The 25,575-nt window shown below is 42.1% G+C and overlaps 1 protein-coding gene across 4 annotated transcripts in view; it reads right to left on the bottom strand.

The window, feature by feature from the left end:
- Positions 1–25,575, bottom strand: part of SIAE (sialic acid acetylesterase) — a 40,732-nt gene that overhangs the window by 4,429 nt on the left and 10,728 nt on the right. For all 4 annotated transcript variants that reach the window (XM_015074085.3, XM_027036808.2, XM_015074086.3 and 1 more), the window contains 6 exons: positions 24,527–24,702; positions 14,151–14,289; positions 11,565–11,742; positions 9,820–9,929; positions 9,126–9,259; positions 882–1,036 (listed from right to left, as the gene is read on the bottom strand). In XM_015074085.3, coding sequence (XP_014929571.3) covers positions 882–1,036; positions 9,126–9,259; positions 9,820–9,929; positions 11,565–11,742; positions 14,151–14,289; positions 24,527–24,702 — 892 coding nt within the window. The remainder of the gene's footprint in view (positions 1–881; positions 1,037–9,125; positions 9,260–9,819; positions 9,930–11,564; positions 11,743–14,150; positions 14,290–24,526; positions 24,703–25,575) is intronic.

The raw sequence follows: 25,575 nt of genomic DNA, 5'->3' as shown, positions 1-25,575 counted from the left end.
AGAACAAAGTTGACTGAATCTAACAGGTCAATGGCTCGTCAGCTTAAGAGACACGGTGAACGGTAACCATAATGGGGCTCCGGGCCTCCTATGGGTTAGAAACCTTGAAATAGCAGATGACTTGGAAGGAAGGAATACAGGTCCCTGAGTGACAGAGGAAAGGCACTGGAACTAACCTAGGAGAGCTAACTTAAACTTACTCCAACCACTGGCAGTCCTGCGTTTCATCTGAATCAGGTGTTCACATGTTCAATGAATAAAACGATCCAGGTTCAGATAGGACAATCAATAAATATTCATTGGTCCAAAAATAAATATTCATTTAAGTTCTCACTATAAACCAGACACTGTGTGGGCCCCATTTCATATTTCAAATCCCCTTGTATCCCACAGCTAGCGTGTGGTAGTCATTGGAGCCGTTCACAGATATCCCTTTATTCCTCCTCTGAGTTGATGGAAGAATTCCGTGCCTGCTCTCGCTGAAGCCAGGCATGGCCATATTACCTGCTCTGAGCCAATGCAACGTGAGTAGAAGTAACATGCGTTACTTTCATTGCCAGTGTGAGACTTTAAGGTGACCAGGAGCCCAGATCAACTTGGAACCTCCATCACTCTAGATCTGTGAATGACTATAACGAGCAAAGCCTCTCTGTTGACCTTCTTTGGACATGTATTGTGAACAGGAAGTAAAATGTTGTCTCATCAGGGCGCTGAGATGTTGAGTTACTGCAGCATATCCCCAGTGTAAATGATAGATAAGGCTCCAAAGGTCCAATCCTCATAACACCCACTCTCTGCCCCTCACAAGTGAACATCAGAATGAAGGCCACAGACAAAGAACATAGATTATTGTTCAAGCAAAGCCCAAGAAGCACCCATACCTGCCATAAGGGGACGTCCTATCACAGAGATCCATTGCTACTGCCATGAAAGTGTTGGGCATCCTCACGTTGGGGACATAGCCAAAGTCTGCTGTTTGATGCCAACGGATCTGGGGAAATTTATCATCTGAGGTTGCAGACAAATATGAAGATAACTGGAAAGTAGAGAATGTTGCATCAGAATTTTACTGCATCAGAATCCTACACCAGAGTCTTTTTTTTCATATATAGACCCTGCTTCTGCTTCATTAATCTGTTCAAATACCATTCAACAAGTATTTACTGAGTGTCTTACTGTTGTGGCTCAATTCCCCTCACCCCACACAGCGTATCTGTGCCCTGCTCTCATCAAGAGGTGGAGTCGATTTCTCCTCTTACTGAATCTGGGAGAAGCCTGTGATTTTCTCTGACCAACAGGATGCAGGGGAAGTGATGTGCAGCTTCTGAGTCATTGCCTCAATGGCCCTTGGCTTCTGGTTTCATTCTCTTGGAACTTGGAGATGGCCATGTAAAAAGAGTCCAGCTACCCTGCTGGAGAAATTACATGGAGAAGGGGACCCTGGAAACAGGAAGACCCTTAGGGGAGAAAGGAGTTATTGTCCCAGCAGTCCCAGCCAAGAGGCCAGTCATGTGAACGCTAGAGGCTCCAGTTCAAATTAAAGCCACATGAGCAAGACTGGCTGGCATCTCCTAGAGCAGAGATGAACCATCCCAGTTGAGCTCTAGGCAGAGCTTGGAATCTAGGCAGATTCCATGACACATGGAATCATGAGCATGATGAGCAAATACAATGGCTGATGTTTTACAACCACTAAGTTTGGGGGAAGTTTGTTACAAAGCAACAGGTAACTGATACATCTGTATTTAACATGGTCAAGTGCTGTAGGGAAGCAGAGAGGAATCTGCCAAGAACATGTGGTAAATTGCATCAAAGACCCCAATTCTTCACATTTTCCTATATCCACGGCCTCTTTCCATATGGTTTTGTGGTTTCTCCCACTAAGAAAACGAGTATAGGGGCACCTGACTGGCTCAGTCGGTTAAGCATCTGACTCTCAATTTCAGCTCAGGTCATGAGTTCACGGTTCGTGAGTTTAAGCCCCACTTCGGGCTCCATGCTGACAGTAGAGAGCCTGCTAGGGATTCGCTCTCTCTCCCTCTCTCTCTGTCCCTCCCCTGCTTGCTCTGTCTCTCAAAATAAATAAACTTAAAAAAACAAAGTGTATTTCCCTACCACTTTCTGAGCTCAGTCATATGGTTCGCTTTGGTCAACAGATTGAAACACAAGTTATGGTGTGTCAGTTCTTAGCCTAGGCCCCAAGAGACCTGAGTGGTCCCATTGGCTCCTTCACATTTCTGCTGTCACCATGACAAGGACATGCCTAGGCTAGCCTATGGCTCTCTGGAGAAGGAGGAGAGCTGTGGAACAGAGCTGCCTCTTCTGACCCATGCCAACCATGCCCAGGAGAAAGCAGAGCCCCCACCCCACTCGGCCCCATCCCTGCCACTGACCCACAGAGATATGAAAGAGTTCAGTGGAGCTCAGCCAAGATCAACCAAACCCCAGCTATCCACACATGTGAGCTATAATAATAGTTATCTTAAGCCATGGAGTTTTGAGGAGATCTGTTACACAGCAGTAGCTAACCAGCACAAGTACTTCACAGCTTTGTTGGTGGAACAGACCTAGACATAAGAAATGTTAATAAACAAGAGGTGCCTGGGTGGCTCAGTCGGTTGAGCATCAACTCTTGATTTTGGCTCAGGTCATGGTCTCACAGTTCATGGGATGGAGCCCTGCATCGGGCTCTGTGCTGACAGCACAGAGTCTGCTTGGGATTCTCTCACTCTCCCTCTCTCTGCCTCTCCCCTACTCACACACACTCTGTCTCTCTAAAAATAAATAAACATCTTTAAAAATGCTTTAAAGAGAAGTTAATAAACAATAGTATAAAATAGCATGGATTGAATGTTATATTGGAGCCAAAGACAGCAAGTACTCTGCATAAGAACAAAGTTAATTATTATAAGAAAACACGGCCTCAAAATATGTAAAAAAAAGAAAAAGAAAAAGAAAAGAAAAAGAGAGAAAGAAAGAGAAAAGAAAAGAGAAAAGAAAGAAAAGAAAAGAAAAGAAAAGAAAAGAAAAGAAAAGAAAAGAAAAGAAAAGAAAAAAATGGATGGGCCCAGAAAATATAAGCAACCACTACAAATAGGACATGTTAGAATCTTATAATGTAAAAAGGTAGGAAGTAAAAGGGCAATTTTGAGAGCAAGAGAGAGTAACTGAGCTGAACTTGAGGGTTTATGTAGGAAAGACAACGTTGGAAAGATAGTGAGGCAAGAGTTTGGATAGAATTCATACTTTACCTATAAGCAACAGGGAATCACTGTAGAGGTGACAGCTGGAGGACACTGTGAATGTACTAAATGCTGCTGAACTGAATACTTTAAAATGGTTAATTTTACATTATATGAATTTCACCTCAATTCAGAAATTAGAGAGCCGGGGTGCCTGGGTGGCTCAGTCAGTTGAGCGTCCGACTTCGGCTCAGGTCATGATCTCGCGGTCCATGAGTTCAAGTCCCATGTCAGGCTCTGTGCTGACAGCTTGGAGCCTGGAGCCTGCTTCAGATTCTGTGTCTCCCTCTCTCTCTGCCCCTCCCCCACTCATGCTCGCTCTCTCTCTCTCTCTCTCTCTCTCTCTCTCTGTCAAAAATAAACATTTAAAAAAAAAAAGAAATTAGAGAGCCACTGAAATTATTGGCATGATAAAAGGACTATTTCAAAGGATTAATCTAGTGATCATGCAAATGATCCTGTGAAGAGCCCGAAAACAGAGACTGACTGGTTCAGAAGCTACTAGAACATTCTAGACACATAAGAGAAAGGCCTGACCTAGGATAGCAGTAGGAATGGGATGGGCAGGAATAAGATAACCTAAAAGACAAACTGACAGAAGCAGGCAATCACCTTGGATACGGGATGGAATACAGGGAAAAGACAGTATCCATCCTTCAGAATCTGTAACACCTAAATATCTGCTTGGGATTCTGCAGATGTAGGTAAAGTCCTCTATCAGCTGACTTCAAAGAAACCAAAAGAAGAGTATGTGGAGAGCCCAATTCAGATAAGCCTTTAAAATGGGGTACATAAGTCAGAGACTCCTACTGGCCTTCAAGAAGTCAGCTGCCATGAGTTCTATAGCTTCAAGGAAATGAATTCTACCAATAGCCACCTGAGCTTGGAAGAAAACCCAAGCCTCAGATGAGACCCCAGCTCTGTCCGACACCTTCACTGCAGCCCCAAGCAGAGGACTCAGCTAAGCCATGCATGCCCCGACTCCTCACCCATAAAACCATAAGATAACAAATGTATGTAACATTATTTTAAGCGGCTAAACACGCAGTGATTTTTTACGCTACAATAGAAAACTAATATACTTGTGAAAAAACTTTCCAGGCAGAAGGAAAGGAAAATGGCAGACTCTAGGGCAGAGTAAGCCTAGTGTGCTTAAAGACAGTAAGGCAGCCGGCATAGCTGAAGTGGAGTGAGCAAGGCAAAGAAAAGTAGGGGCAGATCACACATCATTTGTTGACTTCACTCATATGGAGGAACCACTGGAGCCTTCTGATACGGCGTGCATTTCAAAGGATCACTTTAACTGAAATGTTGAGAATATCCTAAAGGGGGTGGAAAGGTAGAAGCAGGAAGACCAGTAAGGAGGCAATATTTCAAGGAAGAGATGATGGCACCTTACACTAGTGCAGGAGCAGTAAAGGTAGTAAGAAGCTGTCTGACTCTGCAACATACTGAGTAAACACTTTCATCTAAACTTGAAATTGATAGACTCCTGGAATGCCTGGGTGGCTCAGTCCATTGAGCATAGGATTCTCGATTTTGGCTCAGGTCATGATGCCAGAGTCGTGGGATCGAGTCTGGTGTTGGGCTCCGCATTGAGCACAGAGCGTGCTTAGGATTCAATTTCTCTCTCTCTCTCTCTCTCTCTCTCTCTCTCTCTCTCTCTCTCTCTTTCTCACTCTCTCTCTCTCCCTCCCTCCCTCCTTCCCTCTACCTTTGTCTCTCCCTCTCTCTCAAAGAAAAAAAATTTAATTTTTAAAAACTGATAGACTCCTACTCCTGCAAAGGACAGAGACTCCCAGAAAAATTCTCCAATACTACTATGACGCATGTGGTCCCACTCTTTCTTCCTTCCTTAATTCTCTGATATTTATATCACCATGTTCTCTGATGTAGACTGCAACTTATTCTTAGCCACAGTCCAGGCAATGAGAGGCATCAACCTATTATCCCTCTTTTACAAACCATGATCTAACAGTAAGTCAAACCACAAGCTGGCAAACATCCTGGGCGAGCAACCACTGTCTTTGGGCCCCGTTTGAAATCTTCTGTCCCCATCAGGGGAGCTACACGATGAAGAGAGTGCTCCCCACAGCCTTCTCACTCCCATGGCCAGCAAATACCTGAGATCATCCTGGACAAATGTGGCCAAATGAAGGCTTGAAAACAGGAAGTTTTCTGCTTCTTGACCTGTTCCAGAAAGACTAGAAAATCATCAGGAAAACACTGGTGAGGTTGCGACAGCAGCAGAAGGGGTGTGATCTGGAATTAAGGGGACATTTCCAGTTCTCTTATCTCTCGGCAAATCTGCTTTCACATATGAAATGATAAAAGGTGCTGAAGCTTCACAATGGAATTTCACGAGAAGACCCAGTGAGCAACACTGCTTCTTCCCACACAACACCCAACAGACCGAAAGTGGAGTCATGCTCGGCAGCCAGTGCCATGAGGAGGATCACAGCAGCAGAGCCACCAGAAAGAGTCTAGGGTAAGTACGAGGCTGAGGCCCAACACCGAGAGATGCTTACACAGCCGCTCAAGCCAAGGAAGTGGTCTCCAAATGGCCGTTTGTGGAGAATTCCTGCAGCAACTCTCCAGTTTCACCACGCACTCGCACTTGACAGGTGCACTTGACTCGCTTGCACTATGACACAGTGGCCACATGGAGGCACCAGCATACTCCATACCCAAACGAAATTCTTGTTTTCCCTACTCTGAGATCCGCTAGGGTGCCGTTCAGTCTCCCACAGTGGTTAGTAGAAATACCACCGCTAATGAAGGCATATAATAGCCAAAGAATATAAAAGGGGCCCCATTCAGAAGACTTTACAATAGCATACTGTATGTACTTTGCACTTCACTCCCGTTGCTCCACACCCGCTGTACAAAAGCATCTCCTCAGCACTCCCTAGCCTCCTGGTCTTCTTTCCCTCCCATGCTTCCGGTCACCTCACTACTAACAACTCTCAGATACGTGTGTCCGGCCCGGGGCATTCTGCTGAGCTTGAGTCCCGCGTCTCTAACCGTGCTTTAGTTATTGCAACCATCATTTCAAATTCAACACCTCTACAAAGCCAATTCATCTTTCCTTGCAGACCAACTGTCCCCCCCGCCGCCGATTTTCTGACTTCTCTCACTGATGAACATTATCTGGCATGTGCCAGCCTTTACATGAGTTAGCTCATTCAATACTTAAAATAATAATCTCCCTATTTAATATCTGGCTCAAAATCACAGAGCCGAAGGAGCATCAGGGCTGAGATGTGAATCCACGCAGACCAGCTGCAGATCCATGCGCTGAACCATTATTTTGCCATATGTGCTATTTCTCTTCAAAGGTATATGTCTGTGCTCCCAGTTTTCCAAAAGTAACCAACATAGTTTTGTCGATGGTGATCAGTTAAAGCCCCGAGTCTGAGGGACTCCTGCCAAACAGTAAGGCCTAAGGGCAATGACCAGGTCTCTCTGATTCGCACTGTATCTCTAGCACCTCACACAGTTCACGGCATATAAGCAGCATACAACACACGGTCTGAATTGGCTGGAGTCACATTCAAATCACCATCTACACGGCAAAGATGAAAAAGAACCTCAGAAGTCCAGATGTAGTTTCCACCACCAGAAATACAGATCTGCTGACAGGGCTGGCTATTTTGACAATAATGAGTAGAATAATCTGGTTTCGAAGTCAAAACAAAGGTAAGAAGGAAGAAAGAAAATGGTTGTAAAGTCAGTATAAGTGGAAAGGAGGTCCATAAAAGTCCTCATCCAAGAAAAGGCGTGGTGCAATAAGACAAGGTAGAAGCCACGTGAGGACGATGAGCAGAAGGTATCTGCGGGACATGCAGAGGCAGACATCTGGAAGCATGTGTCCAATTCAAATCTTAAAGCCTGTTCCATTAGTATGTTGTGAGCTGGGCCCCGCTTTTCTAACACCTTACTTGTTTCATTTCCTGTATTTCAGAAGAGTCGCCACTTACCACCCTGCTAAAGAGTGTAGGTCTTGGAGGAGTCATTTGAACAGGTAAGGCAAAGCCATCAACAACTTGGTTAAATATGTTCATTCCTTTTAGGCGAGGACGAGAGCAGAATCCTCTGTCTAGTTGCCACTAATTAAAAGTGTGATTTCTCTTGATATATTTTTTCATTTATGTGTTAGACCATATTTAATAACTGCTGACCAGTTAGGTCCCGAGATACAAGTGTGATGCAGGAAAACATGATGCCGTGTGCGACTGACATGCAAGGAAAATGGGGGAAGGAGAGGGTGCTAAGAAATTACCCATCGGGGGAAAGGAGGTGGTGCACCCCAGATGCTGGACAGTCACAGAAGGCTTCCTAACTGATGTCCAGGCTGAGATCTAAAGGACGAAGTTGGTCAGGAGAGTGCAGGAGAGAAAGGGTGCTCCAGGCAAAGAGCAGGGGCAGTGGGCTGGGAGTGAGAGACCAAGGTTCACTACAGGGGCTGGAAAGGACAGCACCAAGTTAGGGAGGGCACGGCCAAGTACACACATAGCTGCTAAGAGTACACACTGAACACAAATTCATAAATTTCTACAGAGAAACCTGAGGACACGTTCAAATTAATGTTCAATTTAATGCAGCAATTTCATTTCTGGGAATTATCTTATGGAAAGAATTAAGCACGCATGCAGTGATTTAGCTACAAGGACAATCAACGCACCACTGCTTACAAAAGCAACATGTTTAAAGCAACCGAAGGGTCCATTTCTTGAGAACTAGTTAAATAAACTGCAATACAACCATATTTCAAAGTATTCTGCAATCATTATAAATTGTGTTCAAGATTAATATTCATTGGCATGAGGGGCATCTGGGTGGCTCAGTCGGTTGAGCACCCAACTCTTGGTTTTGGATCAGGTCGTGATCTCATGGTTTGTGGGTTTGAGCCCCACATCGGGCTTCGTGCCGACACAGCAGAGCCTGCATGGGATTCTCTCTCTCCCTCTCTCTCTGCCCCTCCCTGCATGCTCTCCCTCTCTCTCTCTCTTTCCCTCTCTCAAAACAAATAAATAAACTTAAAAACATATTTATTGGCATGAAAAAATGTTCGCAATACATATGAAGAGAAGAAGCAAGGGGCGCCTGGGTGGCTCAGTGGGTTAAGCGCCCGACTCTTGATTTCGGCTCAGGTCATGATCTCACAGTTCATATGTTTGAGCCCTGCATGGGGCTCTGCGCTGATAGAATGCAGCCTGCTTGGGATTCTCTGTCCCTCTCTCTTCTGACCCTCCCATACTTTTTATCTCTTTCAAAATAAATTAACATTAAAAAGAGAGAGAGAGAGAAGCAGCAAGATATGGTACAGTATTATGGTATGGATCCTCCTGCGAAAATACATGAACAGATTCTGGATTGTGCAATTGGAAATGTTTTAGCTTTTTTTTTTTTGCTTATCTTTTAAATATCTTTAATGAACATGTATGTATTCATTTTTTAATAAGAAATATTACTGGGGCGCCTAGGTGGCTTAGTTGGTTAAGCGTCCAACTTCCACTCAGGTCACGATCTCATGGCTCATGAGTTCAAGCCCTGTGTCCGGCTCTGTGCTGATAGCTAGGAGCCTGGAGCCTGCTTCAGATTCTGTGTCTCCCTCTCTCCCTGCCCCTCCCCTACTTGTGCTCTGTCCCTCTCAAAATAAATGAACATTAAAAAAATAATGTTAAATAAAAGAAATATTACTTATTAACTTTTTTTGAAGATGTGATTGTCCCATCGGTGAACTGAGATGAATTAAGTCTTACAGTTAGTTCTTGACCAGCAGACTATGAGGGCAAAAAAAGGAATATGGATTCCAGGAAAGAGACCTCCACAGGACACCCCCACCCCAATACCCAAAACCTGCTTCCTCTCAACACATACCTGGACAAATCCAAATGGGAAGAAACGCTCTGTCTGCCCCTGGGAGCCACGGTGGAAGGCTTGACGCCAGTCTTCAATGAGCGCAGGGAATGTGCAATTGTACAGGTCCCTGTTAACATTTATATTGGACTCCCCTAAAAACAGTCCAGATTATGAGAGGGGGTTGGGGTAGATGCAAACATGGCCACACGTTACTCCCCAACTTCTACCCGTGCCCTTAGGGAATGAGTCTTCCTGCAGTCTCTCTGGACTGGCCTTGTCACTTGCTCTGGCCAAGGAGGCATCAGCAAACATGATGCAAGCAGAGGTTTGAAGAGTGCTTCAGCTCTGGGGTTTGTTCTCTCTTGATATACTTGCAACCCTGAGGCTGCTGTGTAAATGATAAAGAATCTGAACTAATTTGCTAAAGGATAAGGGACCACTTGAGTACCAGGGTACTCCAGCAGACAACAGACAGGAGGGAGAGGCCATCCGAGGCCATCCAGCCACCAGACACCTGCCGGGTGGCCAAAGACACATAAAAGATCCTGAAAGAAATTAACCAAAGTAGTCGATACAGGAAAACTACCCCAATAACCCACCAAATGGGGAGCCAAATAAAACTATTATTGTTTTAAGTCCCTAAATCCTGGGCTGGTTTGTTACACAGCAAAAGCTAACTAATACAATGGAGAAACAACAAATTAACACTCACCCTGGTACCATATCATCCCTTTCAGAGTCATATTATGTAGTGGATGGATCATGGCATTCCAGAGAACAGAGTTCTTACTGGGACCGGTTACAGAATCAGACTGAGCGAACCTAAAATTGATAAGAAGCACAAGTATCACGAGAGAGCTAGTGACCGATCACATCATGGTCCCTAAACTGAGTGTCTATCCAACTTTCATCTGGGGTAAACGTCTGATGATAGCAACACAAGATTAGACCGAACCACTCTGTTTCCCATGAAAACATGTTGAATAGCCTCCAACTTTCATATCTATCCAGGTTCTTCCCAGGATAAATGCATCAGTCAGTACAAGTTCAGAGGGGGCCATCCCAGTTTCCAGATAAGGTCACTAAAACCAGAGAAGAGGAGTATTTTTTTGTGAGTGTCTCATGCAGACAATAAATTTACTCAACTAGTACTCAGTTGATGCACACTTGGATTTTTTTAAGCTTTTTGCTTATCTTCCTTATAGCTAAAATCACTGCATATAGGCTTATTTCCTTAAGATAAGTGCCCAGAAATGACATTGCTGGGTCAAAGGGCACATTTTTTTCAAAGCTTTAAACATGTTCCTAAACTTCTCTGTAAAATACGTATATGAATTTATACTCATGGGAGGTGTGGATGAGAATGCCCACTTCCCCACACCCTTGATGGCATCCCTTCACGTCCCCAGAGACCTGGGAAGCCTGGCTCTATCTAGATCCCTCCCACTCTACCTAGGCCATTCTGTCAGTCCCAAAGTGGAAGGTCTTCCCTCCCCGACAGGCATGACTTTACCTAAGCTATACCAAGAGCTGAAGTTCAGCCTCTCTCCAGGGCCCTTCCCAGATTTAATGACATAATATTTATGAAAACAGTTCACAGACTATTAATCTCTGTGTTAATATTAGTGTCAGGATTTTAATAACTATTCCTTTCTTCCCCACCCCATGTGTTCTTCCTGATCCAGCTTTTCCTGATCGTGCTTTCATAATCAATATACTAATACATCTCTTTGATTACATGAATATTTGTTCTTCATGTTACAGTGTTTATTCTCATGGACAATAGAGCACAGTGGTTAAGAGCACAGACATTGAAGCCAGACTTTGCCACTTACCAGCTGTAGCCATGAGCAAGTTACTAAACCCCTCTGAGACTTAAGCTTAGTAGCTTAGTATGTTAACAGTATCTACACTTGTAGAGGTTGTTGGGAGTATTAAGTGAAGTCATACATATAAAGTGATGATAACAGTATCCAACAAAGAGAAAGCCTTCAGTAAGTATTAGCTATCACTATTATTAAGGAAAAGGATCATAATTGCTTCCTGACATATTCTCAGATGATCGTGGTGCTGATGACAATAAAAATAATACCTTACGGTGGCACCTGGGTGGCTCAGTTGGTAAAGGGTCTGACTCTTGGTTTCAGCTCAGGTCATGATCTCACAGTTTGTGAGTAAAAAGCCCACATCAGGCCCTGTGCTGACAGCTCAGGACCTGCTTGGGATTCTCTCCCTGCCCCTCCCCAACTCATTCACACGCTCTCTCACGCTCTTTCTCTCTCAAAAATAAATAAACTTTAAAAAAAAAGAATACCATACATGTTCACAGAATAAGTTACATACATTCAATACATATTTGGACATTTAACACAGATTTGGCTCCCCAAAGGAAACCATGATCCTTCTGTCTTACATAATTTCCAAGGCTTTCTCCCAGACTTCAGGATGATTTCTTACCCTCGTGTAGGAACACCACAGGTTTTCAGTGACCTTCCAGAAGACCAGGCTTCAATGGGTGTCCCACCCCACGAGGAGGAGATCAGCCCAATGGGATAATGCAATGTGTCATACAGGTTACGCCCAAAGAGCCAGCACACTGCTGACATGTACTTGAAAACTCCATGGCCTAAGTTTTCTGGTCAGAAAAAGTTAAAGAAAAAATGACAGAAACATAGTAGTTTACATATAAGTCACCGGGTTGGCACTGCAAAAGATCCAAACTCTCTACAATGCGGGCACTCAAAAAGTTGACAGTGTAATACTGGGAATTCAAATAAATTTCAAATGAACTGTGAAACTGAGTGAGCGCCTTCTAGGTGCCAGGCACTTCTAGATGGCTGGGATACAGTGAATAAAGAGATATGGAGAGACATGGAGGCTCTCCTCATAGCTCTTACATTCTACAGAATAAGACATTCAACTGAATAAAATAGACGACCCAATATGGTTAAGTGCCTCAGGAGGTACAAACAGGTGGTAAGGGGTTTTAACAGCAAAAGTAAGAATATCAAATGAAAGGAAGATCACAAAAAGTCTAAGAATGACCCCCTCTCCTGTGCTTCCATTAATCTTCTAAGCACAGTGTTTTCCTTACCCCCACTTAACTATTAGCTACTCGAAGGCAGGGCCCTTATCTTCTTCACTTCTGGATCCCCGATGTCTAGTACCTAATGCAGAGTCAGTAAATTCACTGGCTGGTGCCGGGTGGCTGTGGGTAGCTGGTATAAAGGTGGGTCCACTGACAGTTAGGTATAAGGAAAAGGTAAATAAGAAGGAAGGGAAAGGGAATGCAGGGCTGGCATTCTATCCAGAGGAAACAATATATTAAAAAAGGACACAGAGTAGGAAAAATGTTGAAAAGTATGTGACTGGAGCCTAGACCACAAAAGGGGACGAGTGGAAGATAAGACAGGAGGGGAATCACATCTTGGAGGAGAGAAAACAGAAAGCCACTGAAAAGGCTTGGGAATGAGAATGTGTGGAAGGCAGAACAGCCTTCCAAAGATGTTCACACCCTGATGCCTGCAACCTATGGGTGTGTGACCCGAAGTGGCTAAGGGGACTTTATAGAGGTGACTGGGGTTGAGGACATTGAGACGGGAGGAGTACCATGATTAGATCAGAGGCGGCTCCTTCATACCGGCCAACCTTCCCCGCTGCAGTCAGAGAGACATGACATGACAACAGCAGAGGAGGTGGCAGAGATTTGGAATATGACAGAGACTTGACCTACTGTGTTCCTCCCCAGATACCTGCTTGCCTCGCCTCTGCCAGCTGATCACCGAAACGTCGCCTTTCTCAACTGAGACCCCCATGGCCACCCTCAACGAGAAACCACGACCCCATCCCAGCCCCCAACAGTCCTACTGCACCCCCTCCCCTGATGTATTTTATTTATATAGTTCTGTCTCATTAGCTTACACCCCCATCCACCCTATCCCTTGATCCCCAAAAATGTATTCGGTCTCAGAGTTCAGAGAGTAAAAGGGGGATAATAGGAAGGTATAATATATTATCCAAACCTAACTGATTCCTGAGTTTGGGATACCATGTAAGGAGAGTTCATAGACCAAGAGATTTATCCAAAAATTTACCCAAATCTCTTCAGTTCCTGAGTTCTCATAGGGAGAATTCAGATAGTGTAATACTGAGGACCAGACACTTTGTATAGAATTTACTAATTGTATTAAGCATTTCCTGTATTCCTCCGCACTGGAATACAAGCTCAATGAGAACAGGTGTCCTTCAGCAGGGTCAAGGGCTAGAGTGTTCCAGAGTGTATAAATGGAAGAACAGCAGCAGCCTTGAGGTGAACAAGTTGTTGAGGTGGAAGGAGAAGACAAATTACCAAGAGTGAACATAGAAAAGGCAGTGAAAAGAATGAGGACATAAAATACTCTAGAAAAGTTTAACAGAGCAAAGGAGAGTGGTGAGACACCATGAGAAGGGGGGTTGTCATGTTTGTGTGTGTGTTTTGTTTTGTTTTGTTTTGTCTGCTGAGAGTAAAAGAAAGGCAGAATCTGAGAGCAGAGCCTGTGTCTGTCCTGCTCACTGCTGTGTCCTTGGGGCCCAGCACAAAGCCTGACACAGAACAGGTGGGAAATAAAGATTTTGTGCTGAATGGACATGGGGGTGAAAGACCAGAGCTCGAGGGGTAGAAGGCCCTGGAAGGGGAAGCACCCACATCACAGGTAGCCCTGAAAGGACAGCACTCAGCTGTGTTCAGACACAGAAACAAAGGAAGGAAGAGAAAAAGAGAAGAGCATTGAGGCAGTGTTGAGAGATGCTGGCAGAGCTCATGTGAGTGGCCTCAGTCTGTTCAGTGAAGCTGAAGGAAGTGTCATCTGCTCAGAGCAGGGGGGAATCTTGGGAAGAAATGCATGAAGTGGCTACCCCCAGAACTCAGGTGGAGAGTCAACGAGAAATGAGTATAAGGGTGGCTGAATCCTAATAAATAGATCAGAACCAAATTCAGGGTTCCAGAGTCCTCCTAGGGCACTGACCCAGTACGCAAGAGATGGCACACGTTCCACAGTCACTCACCTGAGGTGGGTTTAGACCACTGCAAGTCAATCTTGGCCAGGTCCTCCAGTTCCTGCTCTGCCTCAGTGAGCGACACAGAGAAGATGCGGACAGACTGATAGGCCGCAGTGTTAGACAGCTCTCTTGTCGCATTGAATATCTAGGAAAACAGACAGGAATGTCATTTCTTACATCAACCTAGTGGGCAGCCAACTAGCCTACCACCTCTTAGTAAACACTACCCAACCTCTGAGCTCTTCTGAGCCTTCATAAACCAAGATCAAATAAATAACCCAAACCAGTGATGGGCTGCTCTGACTCACCTTGATACACCTTGACAAACACAGACCATGGTGAATCCTGTTCCCAAAGAAGGTAGGAATACCCTGAAATTTGAGATCTCAAGGAGCAAGTCTGAATTGGATGAGGTTTAGGCTAAAGATCAACTGTCAACTAGACCCACTGTAGTATCTTGAAACTAAAATGCTTCTAGTCAGAAAAAGTAACTGATAACACAAAACCACAGCATTCACGTCTCTCCAAAATGGAGCTCAAAAGGCCAGGGGGAGGTAGGTGTGTGTAATCCATAACACAGAAGAGAGGTGTCTTCAAAAGGAACACACCTGAGAGATGATTGTTCGAAGTACTAAGACATACTGAAATATCTCAAATGTTTATATTCTCATCTCATCCTGCCCAATCACTCAAGAAAGGCACAGAAGACAGGGCAGTCTGAAAGGTGATGTTCAGCATGGCTGCAGACAAAGAAAAGTGTCCACCCAAAGACCCCACTTCTTCCCAGATCCCTTCACAAAACCTCACCAGTTGCCAAGAGTATGACAGGAATGGCTTGGAGCTTTTCTGGACGAGACTGCATTATACCGAGTAGTTTCTTTGTTAGTCATTCCTCTGTGAGCTTATAGAAAAGTGCCAGTTCCTTCCATCCTGATTTTTGAGTTATGCTTTTCTTTTCTTTTACAAAGAATACAGATTGTAAATGTATTGATTTGTTTTGTAATTTGGGTGCCTTTTCTTGTCTTCTCTATCCCTCCACCCCACCCTGGACTAGTCTGGTTTTCCCAAAACAAAGGGCTAACAGGCGCATCGGGAAGCCCAGTTATCATTGGCCTCAGGGAACAAGAGCTCCAGCTGACGGGACTGCCACAGCGAGAGCGCAGGAGGCTGGGATACTTTCCATTGGCCGCTAGCCACCGAGTGTGCAGCTGGCTCCCCTTTCCTCCCACCCACCACACAGAATACAGCTGGCCCTCCAGTCCACGGTGTAAGAGAAACCCTGGAGCAGCCAGAGTGCCCCCACAGGGCATTTCAATGAAATAGACTGCCCCCTTGAATCGCCTTTTGACTTGCCACTGAGCCTGCTGTGGCCAATAAGACGGCCAGATGCAAGTGAAATGTCTCTCGGATCACTACGGGAGCCACAGCCTTGAAGTGCCCCCTGGGTAACAGCAGCTCTAGCCGGTGGGGGTCGCTGGTCTTCACGCTATCAGGACAGAGACTACATACGTTCTCGGGAAAATTCCATAGGAAATCCAGACACGTTTGTGCAAAATCTTGCCCGGCAAGCGAAATGTAAAATAAACAGTCAACAGTGAAAACAGGCTAAAGCACTCACAGTCTATTCTGGCAGGAAAATTATTTTTCGGCAGCAAGTACCTGTAAAAAGTCACCTCCCTTGAAACCAGATCCTCTCTGAGCACTAAGGATGGTATGCTGCTTCCATGGAAACCGTGGATGAAACTGCTTTCCTTCTCTCCTCCCACACTAGCTTCCGCACTGCCTGGGAACTCAAGTGCCGCATCGCAGTGAGATGCCAGCTTGGGGAGGCGGGTACGGGTGAACATGCTACTTGTCTCATAGGCCCGTTGCTAGTGCGGTGGACTATTCAAGGCCGACAGGGTTGCGGTGTTTGGCACTCTCCCGTGTCACCAGCACACAGATCTGGATCCAAAACACCGGCCGGGAAAAACTTGCATTTTCAAATTCACATTTGTGTATTATCTCAAGCCAAAACCTGAAAGCCACAGCAAGCGTTTAAAAAAACGCTTGGGGGTGGGGGAAAATTCTTGCTGTACCTGATGACAATTACTTCTGAAATTGGTATCCTTTCCCAATCTCACCAAGCCTTCTTGATGGAAGCATTTCCTCGGGGATATGGGCAGCAAATTTAAGAATAAAGAGATTTCAGGAAGATTTTCATTTAAATGACACTTGGTTTCCCCCGCTGATGAAAGGGGAAGCCTTACTCCATCTGCTGAGATCAAATTTCATCTCATCAAACACCTCAGTGTAATTATTTTCCTACCAAGTATTTAAATGAGGATGTAAATGAATACCAAGGTATTTGAAGTCATTAAGGCTGCTGCGGTGGAAAGAGTGTACCACTGCCTCCCTGGGGACAGGCCGTTCACCATCAAAGCAGCTGCTCGCCTGTGTTCATTTTGTAACCTTTATGCCACATTCTTGAATTAATGAAGAAACGTCAAGAATCTATTTCCTCAGAAAATCTTGGCATGGGGTCTGCGTGAGGGAGCAGGGCCCTTGTGTGAGAGTATGTGAGGCTGTGCGCACGCGCAGGGAATCCATACCAAAGAACACAGGGGAGCTTCACTTAATAAAGAATTTAGGTTTTCTAAGTTAGAGTCCCTTCTACTACAGTAGAATATAGCAGCTTTAAAGTTGAGGCAATAACTATAAATAAGCCAGCCACCATACCTCCCATGAATCTTTTATTGTAATACAGTATGAGCCCTTTGCTTCTGGATTTTGACTTCTCTACTTGTAAAGGAACAATGTCAGGATTGCCAAGATACTGAAAACTGGGCTTCCTTGTCTAACACTGGCCATCTTCTTCTGAGCCTAACTAGAAATATCCAAGTCTTAAGACCTACCCTGAGTTAGGAGGCGACAGATGAACATTTAGACTTTTCTCCATTTATACACATCTCACTCAGTGTTATAAATAACACTCAATCTTAAAATTCCACTTTACCCTAACAACAAGATGGGCATACAATCTGCCATTTCCTTCATTTGAATGTGAAGAGTGGTAGGTTATAGTAGAAATCTTACCTCCTCAGAAAAGTCACATGGAGGAGGGCAAAGAGAAGAGACAGATACCGTGTCTGGGTACATGTGTGTGCATGTGTGCATATGTACATGTACATGTGTACATGTGTGTGTACGTGCGTGTCTGTGTTGGGCATCTTTAGAGGAAAAAGGAGCAAAAGGAATAAAGGAAGAATCATATAAAGCATGCTTTCGATCAAAAAATAAAGTTCTATAGAATGTTAAGAGACTAGAAAACTTGGCTTTTGACACTATCAGCACCTAAAATGCTGTCTTGCAAACTAAGCGCATGATTTAAAACAAAAAAATAAAAAATTAACATGTGGCTGTGTCAGATGGAATTCTTTTTCTATCTCCCTGTATCTCAGAGCTTATAGCTTTAATCTAATGCAGAAGATGCTGAAGAGTAAATTCTAGGCAGAAAGAATGTGTTTACTCTTGACAATCAAAATCTGATTTAGCTTGACAGAAAATGAGATGAGATCCCCTGGCACAGCCTGCTATTGAGAACCTGACTGTATAGATACAAATACATCTGGTCCATGCCTTTCTGTGCAAACAGGGAACTATAATCAAAGCATTCAAGAAAGGACTGTTTTCCTTAGTGAGTTAACAGCAATCCCACTTCTAAACAAAACCATGCTTTCTCTCAAGATATAAAACTTCAGTTTTGCTTCCAGCCACTTGGGCTGAAAGGGAGCCCAGTTAAAGTTCAGTTCGATAAACATTTAAATTCAAAAGTTCCCACATATTTAAGTAGGGCAGGAAGCAAGAGTAAATAAGATACTGGTTGTGAAGACATAAATGCAAGAATTTAGATTCTGAATTAGAAAACTAATACAAAAATGGAGTAGGTATGTCCAGAGTAGGATCTTTTTAGTAGCATTATTTAGTAATTAGTTAACAAAAGAAAAAGAAAAAAAAAAAAGCAATCCGGGGTAGAAGCAATAAAAGCAAAATAAACCACAAAGTATGTGAAAGGACTCAATTTTACATATTTAAAAAAAATAAATGAATTGGGGTGCCTGGGGGCTCAGTCGGTTAAGCTTCTGACTTCAGCTTAGGTTACGATCTTGGCAGTTCGTGAGTTTGAGCCCCGCATCGAGCTGTCTGCTGTCAGCACAGAGCCTGCTTCGGATCCTCTGTCTCCCTCTCTCTCTTCCCCTGCCCTGCTCATGTGCTCTCTCTTCTCTCAAAAATAAATAAACATTTTTAAAAAATGAAATAAAATAAATAAAAATTTTTTCAAAAATGAGTTGAGATCATAGTATAGTCATAGAGATTTTTAAACCTCAAATTTAAGTATTCCTCAAAACTGGAGAAGCATAATGAAAGAAAGGCAAGAAAATAAATATCAACTTGAGGAGAAACTAAGTTTCAGGGGAAGAGCTAGGAAGACAATAATCTTTTCAAGTTCTTAACTTATTAAAGGAAACAAATCAAAGTACGCAGAACATATTTGTGCCAACCCATAATGCAAACAAAACCATTTATTCCTAAGATTCTTGTTTATTTAATGGGACTCTTCATTGCAAACTGAGCCTTCGATAAATCTTTAAGGGATTAGGCAAGTGCATATCAGTTTCTTGTTTTTATAACTTTCTTTTAAAAATTATAGTTAGTTCATGCTCATTATAGCAAAATCAGAACATACAGACAAGGAAAGAAAATCAATCCCAGTTTCAAATGTGCCAAAGAACTTAACTCAGATTATTTTCTCTGAAGTTCTGATACTGCATAAAAAACCTTTACCCTTCTGTCAGCAATATTTCAAGCTAATATAGTTTCAATTATGTCTGTGAACTTGCTAATATGTTGTCCAACCCTGATTTTAATTTAAAAGAAATAACAATGATCTCCCTTACTTTCCTTTTTAAATCAGACAGCTTCCACTAAACAAACAAAGAGGAGACAATTCTGAGGCCCAAAGCTCTAACACCATCACCCCTATCCAGAAATCTACCCTCTTCATTCTAGACAGTTTTTGTGTCTAATTAGAAAGTAGAGCTGATCTTCAAAATAACTCTGAATGCCAAAGACATACAGCACCAAGGCTTTTGTTCTACCTCTGCTGCCTTGCTAGAATACCAAACTACTAAGAACTTTCCTTCCCTTGGCAACTTTTTCAGTGTCCTTTTTTTTTTTTTAATTTTTTTTTTTAACATTTATTTATTTTTGAGACAGAGAGAGACAGAGCATGATCAGGGGAGGGGCAGAGAGAGAGGGAGACACAGAATCTGAAACAGGCTCCAGGCTCTGAGCTGTCAGCACAGAGCCCGACGCGGGGCTCGAACTCACAGACCATGAAATCATGACCTGGGCTGAAGTCGGACACATAACTGACCAAGCAACCCAGGCGCCCCTTCAGTGTCCTTTTTACCCAGCTTTACTTAACAGACCTCACTCATAGTCTGTCAGGGCAGCCCTATTCTCTAAGAGCAACGAACACCGGAACCCTTCAAAGTGAATTTCGTCACTGACCAACAGATGGCAAGTCAGTATTCCCTGGTTCCATCCCACATGACTCCATGCACCCTGTGTGTCCCGTCCCTACTTGGGAGCCTGTGTAGTGCCTTTCCTCCCAACAATTCTAGCAGAGTAAATAGAGCCTAGTGAAGCCTCTATACAGTTATCATAAAGGAGAAAATATGCTAGGTCTCAAAATTTAAGAACGTCTTCAAAGGCTGTGAGTGAAACAGAGAAAAATGAATTGATGCTAACAAAAGAAATCCTAGGCTATGAAAAAGTTGAGCAAAAAAAAAATCATCACTGGCCTTCTTTCTGTTAAAAAAAATATGTATATATACATATATGTTCTTTCTGTGTAAAAAAAATATACAAATATATGTTTGTATTTATATATACATCACAGCCTTTGAAGATTAACTGTTCTTAAATTTTGAGACCTAGCATATTTTCTATTATGTATACATATATGTACATATAAATCAACATATTAATTTTATACATGAATATGTATCAATTTGACATATGACACCTAACTGAAATATCAAGATATACAGCTTACATTGAGATAATTCACACACACACACAAACAGATAAACCACATAAGGCAAAATATTACCAACTGTGAATCTAGGTGGTGGGTATATAGGTGTTTGCAAGTCTCTTAACTTTTTTGTGTGCTTAAAACTTTTTATAATAAAAAATTTGAAAAAATAGCAACACCTTATATTTTGACAGCTATTTTCAATTTATAAAGACCTTTTAGAAACAAACAAAATAATTTAATCTTTTTAATGGCTCAGTAAATTAGGTCAGATACAATCACTACTGCAGTATAGTCGTGAAAACTAAGTCTCAGACTTAGTTTAACAAAATGCAACATACTTTCATGGTAAAAACTCTCAGACAACTAGGAATAGAGGGATCATTCCTCAACATGATAAAAGGCATTTATGAAAAACCCACAAGTAACATCACACTCAGTGGTGAAAGAGTGAGAGTTTTCCTACTAAAACCAGGACAAGAGAAGGATGTCTGTTTTCACCACTACTATTCAACATTGTACAGGAAGCTCTAGCCAGAGTTATTAGACAAAAAAAAAAAAAAGAAAAGAAAAGAAATAAAAGGCATCCAAAGAGGTAAAACTATCTCTATCCATAGATGATATGCTCCTATATTAGAAAACCCAAAAAAATTCACAAGAAAGCTACCAGAACTAATAAACAAATTCAGCAAAGTGTCAGGGTACAAGACCAACATGCAAATATCATTTGTTTCTATACACCAGCAATGAACAGTCTTAAGAGGCAATTAAGAAAGAAATTTCATGTACAATAGCATCTAAAGGAATTAAATACTGAGGAATAAATCTAGCAAAGGAGGTAAGAGCCTTGTATACTGAAAACCACAAAACATTGCTGAAAAAAATTAAAGATCTAAATTAATGGAAAAACATCCCTTCATAGCAGGAAGGCTTAAAATCATTAAAATGTCAATATCACCCAAAGCAATCTACAGATTCATCACAATATCTACCAAAATTCCAAAAGCCTTTCTTGCAGAAATGGAAAAGCATATCCTCACATTCATATGGAATTGCAAGACAATTCCATATGAATAGCCATGAATAGCCAAAACAATCTTGAAAAAGAAGAATAAAGTTGGAAGACTCATACTTCCCAACTTTGAAACTTACTACAAAGCTACAGTAATCAAAACAGTATGGTACTGGCATAAGGAGACACATATAGACCAATGGAATAAAATAGTAAGCCCAGAAATAAACCCTCACATATATGGTCAATTGGAGTTCCAAGAGTTCAATATGGAAAGGACAGTCTTCAACAAATGCTGCTGCAAGAACTGCATATCCACTTGCAAAAGAATGAAGTTAGATCTTCAACTTACACTATATATAAAAATTGAGTTAAAAAGGATCAAACACATAAGAGTATAAAATTCTTAGAAGACAACATGGGGGGGGAAACCTTCTTAACACTGGATTTGGCAACAATTTCATGTATCTGACATCAAAAGCATAGAAAACAAAAAAATAAATAAACTAGACTTTGCTGAAATTAAGAACTTTTATGTATCAAAGGACACTCTCAAGAAAGTGAAATGACAACCTACAGAATGGGGAAAATATTTGCAAATCATACATATGAAAAGTGGTTAATATCTAGAACATACAAATAATTCCTACAATTCAACAACAAACAACCCAATTCAAAAATAGGCAAAGAACTTAGACATTTTTCCAAAGAAGATATACAAATGACCAATATCATTAGTCATTAGGGAAATGCAAATCAAAACTACGATGATCCTCAAAAAACTAAAATTGGGACTATCCTACAATCCAGCAGCAATTGCACTACTAGGTATTTACTCCAAGGATACAAAAATACAGATTTGAAGGGCTACATATCCCTAATGTTTATAGCCGCATTACTGACAATAGCCAAACTATGGAGAGAGCCCAAATGTCCATTGACTGATGAATGGATAAAGAAAATGTGGTATATATACAAACACACATATATATACATACATACAATGTAATATTACTCAGCCATCACAAAGAATGAAATCTTGCCATTTGCAATGACATGGAGGGAGCTAGAATGTATTATACTAAGTGAAATAAGTCAATCAGAGAAAGACAAATAACGTAGGACTTCACTCATATGTGGAATTTAAGAAACAAAACAGATAAACATACGAGAAGGGAGGAGGAAGAGGAGAGAAGGAAACAAACCATAAGAGACTCTTAAGGATAGACAACAAACTGAAGGTTGATGGAGGGAGGTGGGTAGGGAATGGGCTAGACAGATTATGGGTATTAAAGAGGGCACTTGTTGTGATGAGCACTGGATGGTATCATGTAAGTGCTGAATCACTAAATTTTACTCACGAAACCAATATTGCACTGCATGTTAGCTGAAATTAATTTTTTTTATTTTTTTACAGTTATTTATTTTTGAGAGACAGAGAAACAGAGCGCAGAAAGAGAAGGAGACAGAATCCAAAGCAGGCTCCAGCCTCTGAGCTGTCAGCACAGAGCCTGATGTGGGGCTCGAACTCACAACTGAGCCACCCAGGCGCCCCAACTTTTTTTTTAGCTAAAATTTACATAAAAAGCTAAAAAAAAATTTAAACACAATGAGATACCACTTCCTATGTATTAGCAAGGCTATAATAAAAAAAATTAATTAAAAAAAACAGAAAATAACACATTAGAGAAATTGAACCTTTGCAGATTGCTGGTAGGAATGTAAAACAGTACGGCCACTGTAGAAATGTTTTGGTGGTTTCCCAGAAGTTAAACACAAAACTAATAGATGATCCAGCAATTGCACTCAAAGGCATATATCCAAAAGAATTGAAAGCACGGGCTTGAACAGGTATCTGTACGCATTCACAACAGCCAAAAGACAGAAACCGCCCAAGTGTCCATCAACAGAAGAATGGATAAACAATATGTGGCATACACAATGGAATACAATTCAGCCATAAAAAGGGGCAAAATTTTGATATAAGCTACAACATGGATAGACCTTGAAAACATTATGCTTAGTAAAATAAGTCAGACACAGGACAAAGACTGTATGATTCCATTTTCAATAGCATTTAAAAGAATTAAATATTTAGGACTAAATCTAGCTAAGGATGGAAGAGACTTGTATACTGAAAACTGAGGTACCTAGAATAGGCAAATTCATAGAGAGAAAGCAGAATAGAGGTTACCAGGGGCTGGAAGAAGGCAAAAAGAGGGGGGCGGTTATTGTTTAATGGGTACAGAGGGATGCTGGGGATGATGAAAATTTTTTGAGTACAGATAGTGCTGACAGGTACACAGAGGGTTGTGAACAAATTTAATGCCACTAAGTTGTACAATTACCAATGGTTAAAATGATAAATATGATAAATAAAATTCATTTATCAAATATAATAAACAAAAACTCATTTTAACCACAATTTTTTTAAAGCAGGGTTGGGGGGGCGGTTGAGAGAGAGAGAGAGAGAGAGCACACAGGTGCAGAGGAGAGGGGCAGAAGAAGAAGGAGAGAGAATCGTAAGCAGGATCCATGCTCAGCACAGAGCCCAACACAGGGCTTGATCCCATGACCTGGGATCATGATCTGAGCCTAAATCAAAAGTCAGATGCTCAACCAACTGAGCCACCCAGGTGCTCCTAAAAAGCAGGTTTTGAAAACAAAGTCTCAGAAATACGAAGTGATTTTCTCCAAGGCATGTAACTGGTAAAAGGCAAAGCCAACATTCAGTCTCGATTTTTTAAATCTCCATGACAACAAAAGACATATATTATATTAGACGCACAGCTTGAAACAAATTCTAATTGTTTTGATTTCCCAGGCTCTCTCCAGAAGCTCATCAAGACCAATCAAAAAGAAGAGTAATCTACTTTGTCTTCAATTTGATATGAAATCTTCCTTGCCGTCAGATACTCTAGCTCCTGCCCTTAGCTCAGGAAGGCCAGGAAATGGTGCCCTGCACACGTACAGAGCACTAGCTGTGATTAAGAAAGCAGGCTCTGGAGTCGCATTACCTGCTCCTATTCTGGCTGCACTATTAACTGTGTGACCTGAAGCTGGTAATTTAACCTCAGTGGGCCAGTTTCCTCATCTGTGAGATGAATAACCATACTTACCTCATAAAGTTGTTAAATCGAATTAACTAACACATGGCAAACACTGAGAACAGATCTTGGCATGTGGCAGAAAAAGGTTTCTACCTCCTTCTACTTGTCCCCTTCCTCTACCTTCTATTTCTTCTTCTTCATCATCATTATTTATTAACACTGAGACTCTGTAAATTACCTGTGAAACCGTCATCTGCATGTTACTCTGCCCACTGCAAAGCCAGACATCTCCAAATAAGACATCATGAACTCTCAGGGTGAAGTTTGTTCTCCCAAAAGTCTGTTGTGCCATCATCTCATAAGGTCCACCAGGCTTCGTCGGATCCAGTACCACCATCCAGCTGTTAGAATGTGCTGAAATCATAAAAAGACTCCAAGGAATTAATCAATCAATTAAAACGAAATTAAAGCACAATCCTGTCATGCATCATATTCATTTGTGGCTATTCCCAACCACTGTGATTAACTGAATTCAAAGATAAGAAAATTAGGGCATCTGGGGGGCTCAGTTGGTTAACAGGCTGACTCTTGATCTCAGCTCAGGTCATGATCTCGCAGTTCGTGAGACCAAGCCCCATGTCGGGCTCTGCACTGACAGTGTGGAGCCTGCTTGGGATTCTCTCTTCTCTCTCCCTCTCTCTCTGCCCCTACACTTTTCTCTCTCTCTCTCTCGCTCTCTCGCTCTCTCGCTCTCACCCTCACTCTCCCGCTCTCTCAAAACAAACTTTAAAAAGATATGAAAATTAGCCAAATTTCAGACAAGCAAAAGAAATAACAAAAGCAGTAGCATTTCTATCCTTAATCTGTACCAATCCCTCCTTCCTTGCAACTGAAGCATTTACAGGAAAAATTAATCACCCAGTTATAATCCTAAATGAGAACAGACAAAAATATACTGAGATTAAAATCCAAGGGAGTTTAATTTTAAAAAAACAAACATAAAATAGGGGCTCCTGGGTGGTTCAGTCGGTTGAGCGTCCGACTTCAGCTCAGGTCATGCTCTCACAGCTCATGAGTTCAAGCCCCACGTCAGATTCTGCGCTGACAACTTGGAGCCTGGAACCTGCTTCAGATTCTGTGTCACCCTCTCTCTCTCTGCCCCTAACCCACTCGAATTCTGTCTCTGTCTCTCTCCAAAATAAATAAACACAAAAAAAACTTAATTTAAAAAAACCCATAAAATAGAAATTCATATTATACTATCCAAATGTCAGTATTAATATAATC

The sequence above is a fragment of the Acinonyx jubatus genome, chromosome D1 (assembly GCF_027475565.1).
Source record: "Acinonyx jubatus isolate Ajub_Pintada_27869175 chromosome D1, VMU_Ajub_asm_v1.0, whole genome shotgun sequence".
NCBI lineage: Eukaryota > Metazoa > Chordata > Mammalia > Carnivora > Felidae > Acinonyx > Acinonyx jubatus.
Note: the sequence above shows the minus strand (reverse complement) of the source record. Positions and strands in the feature narration are given on the sequence as shown.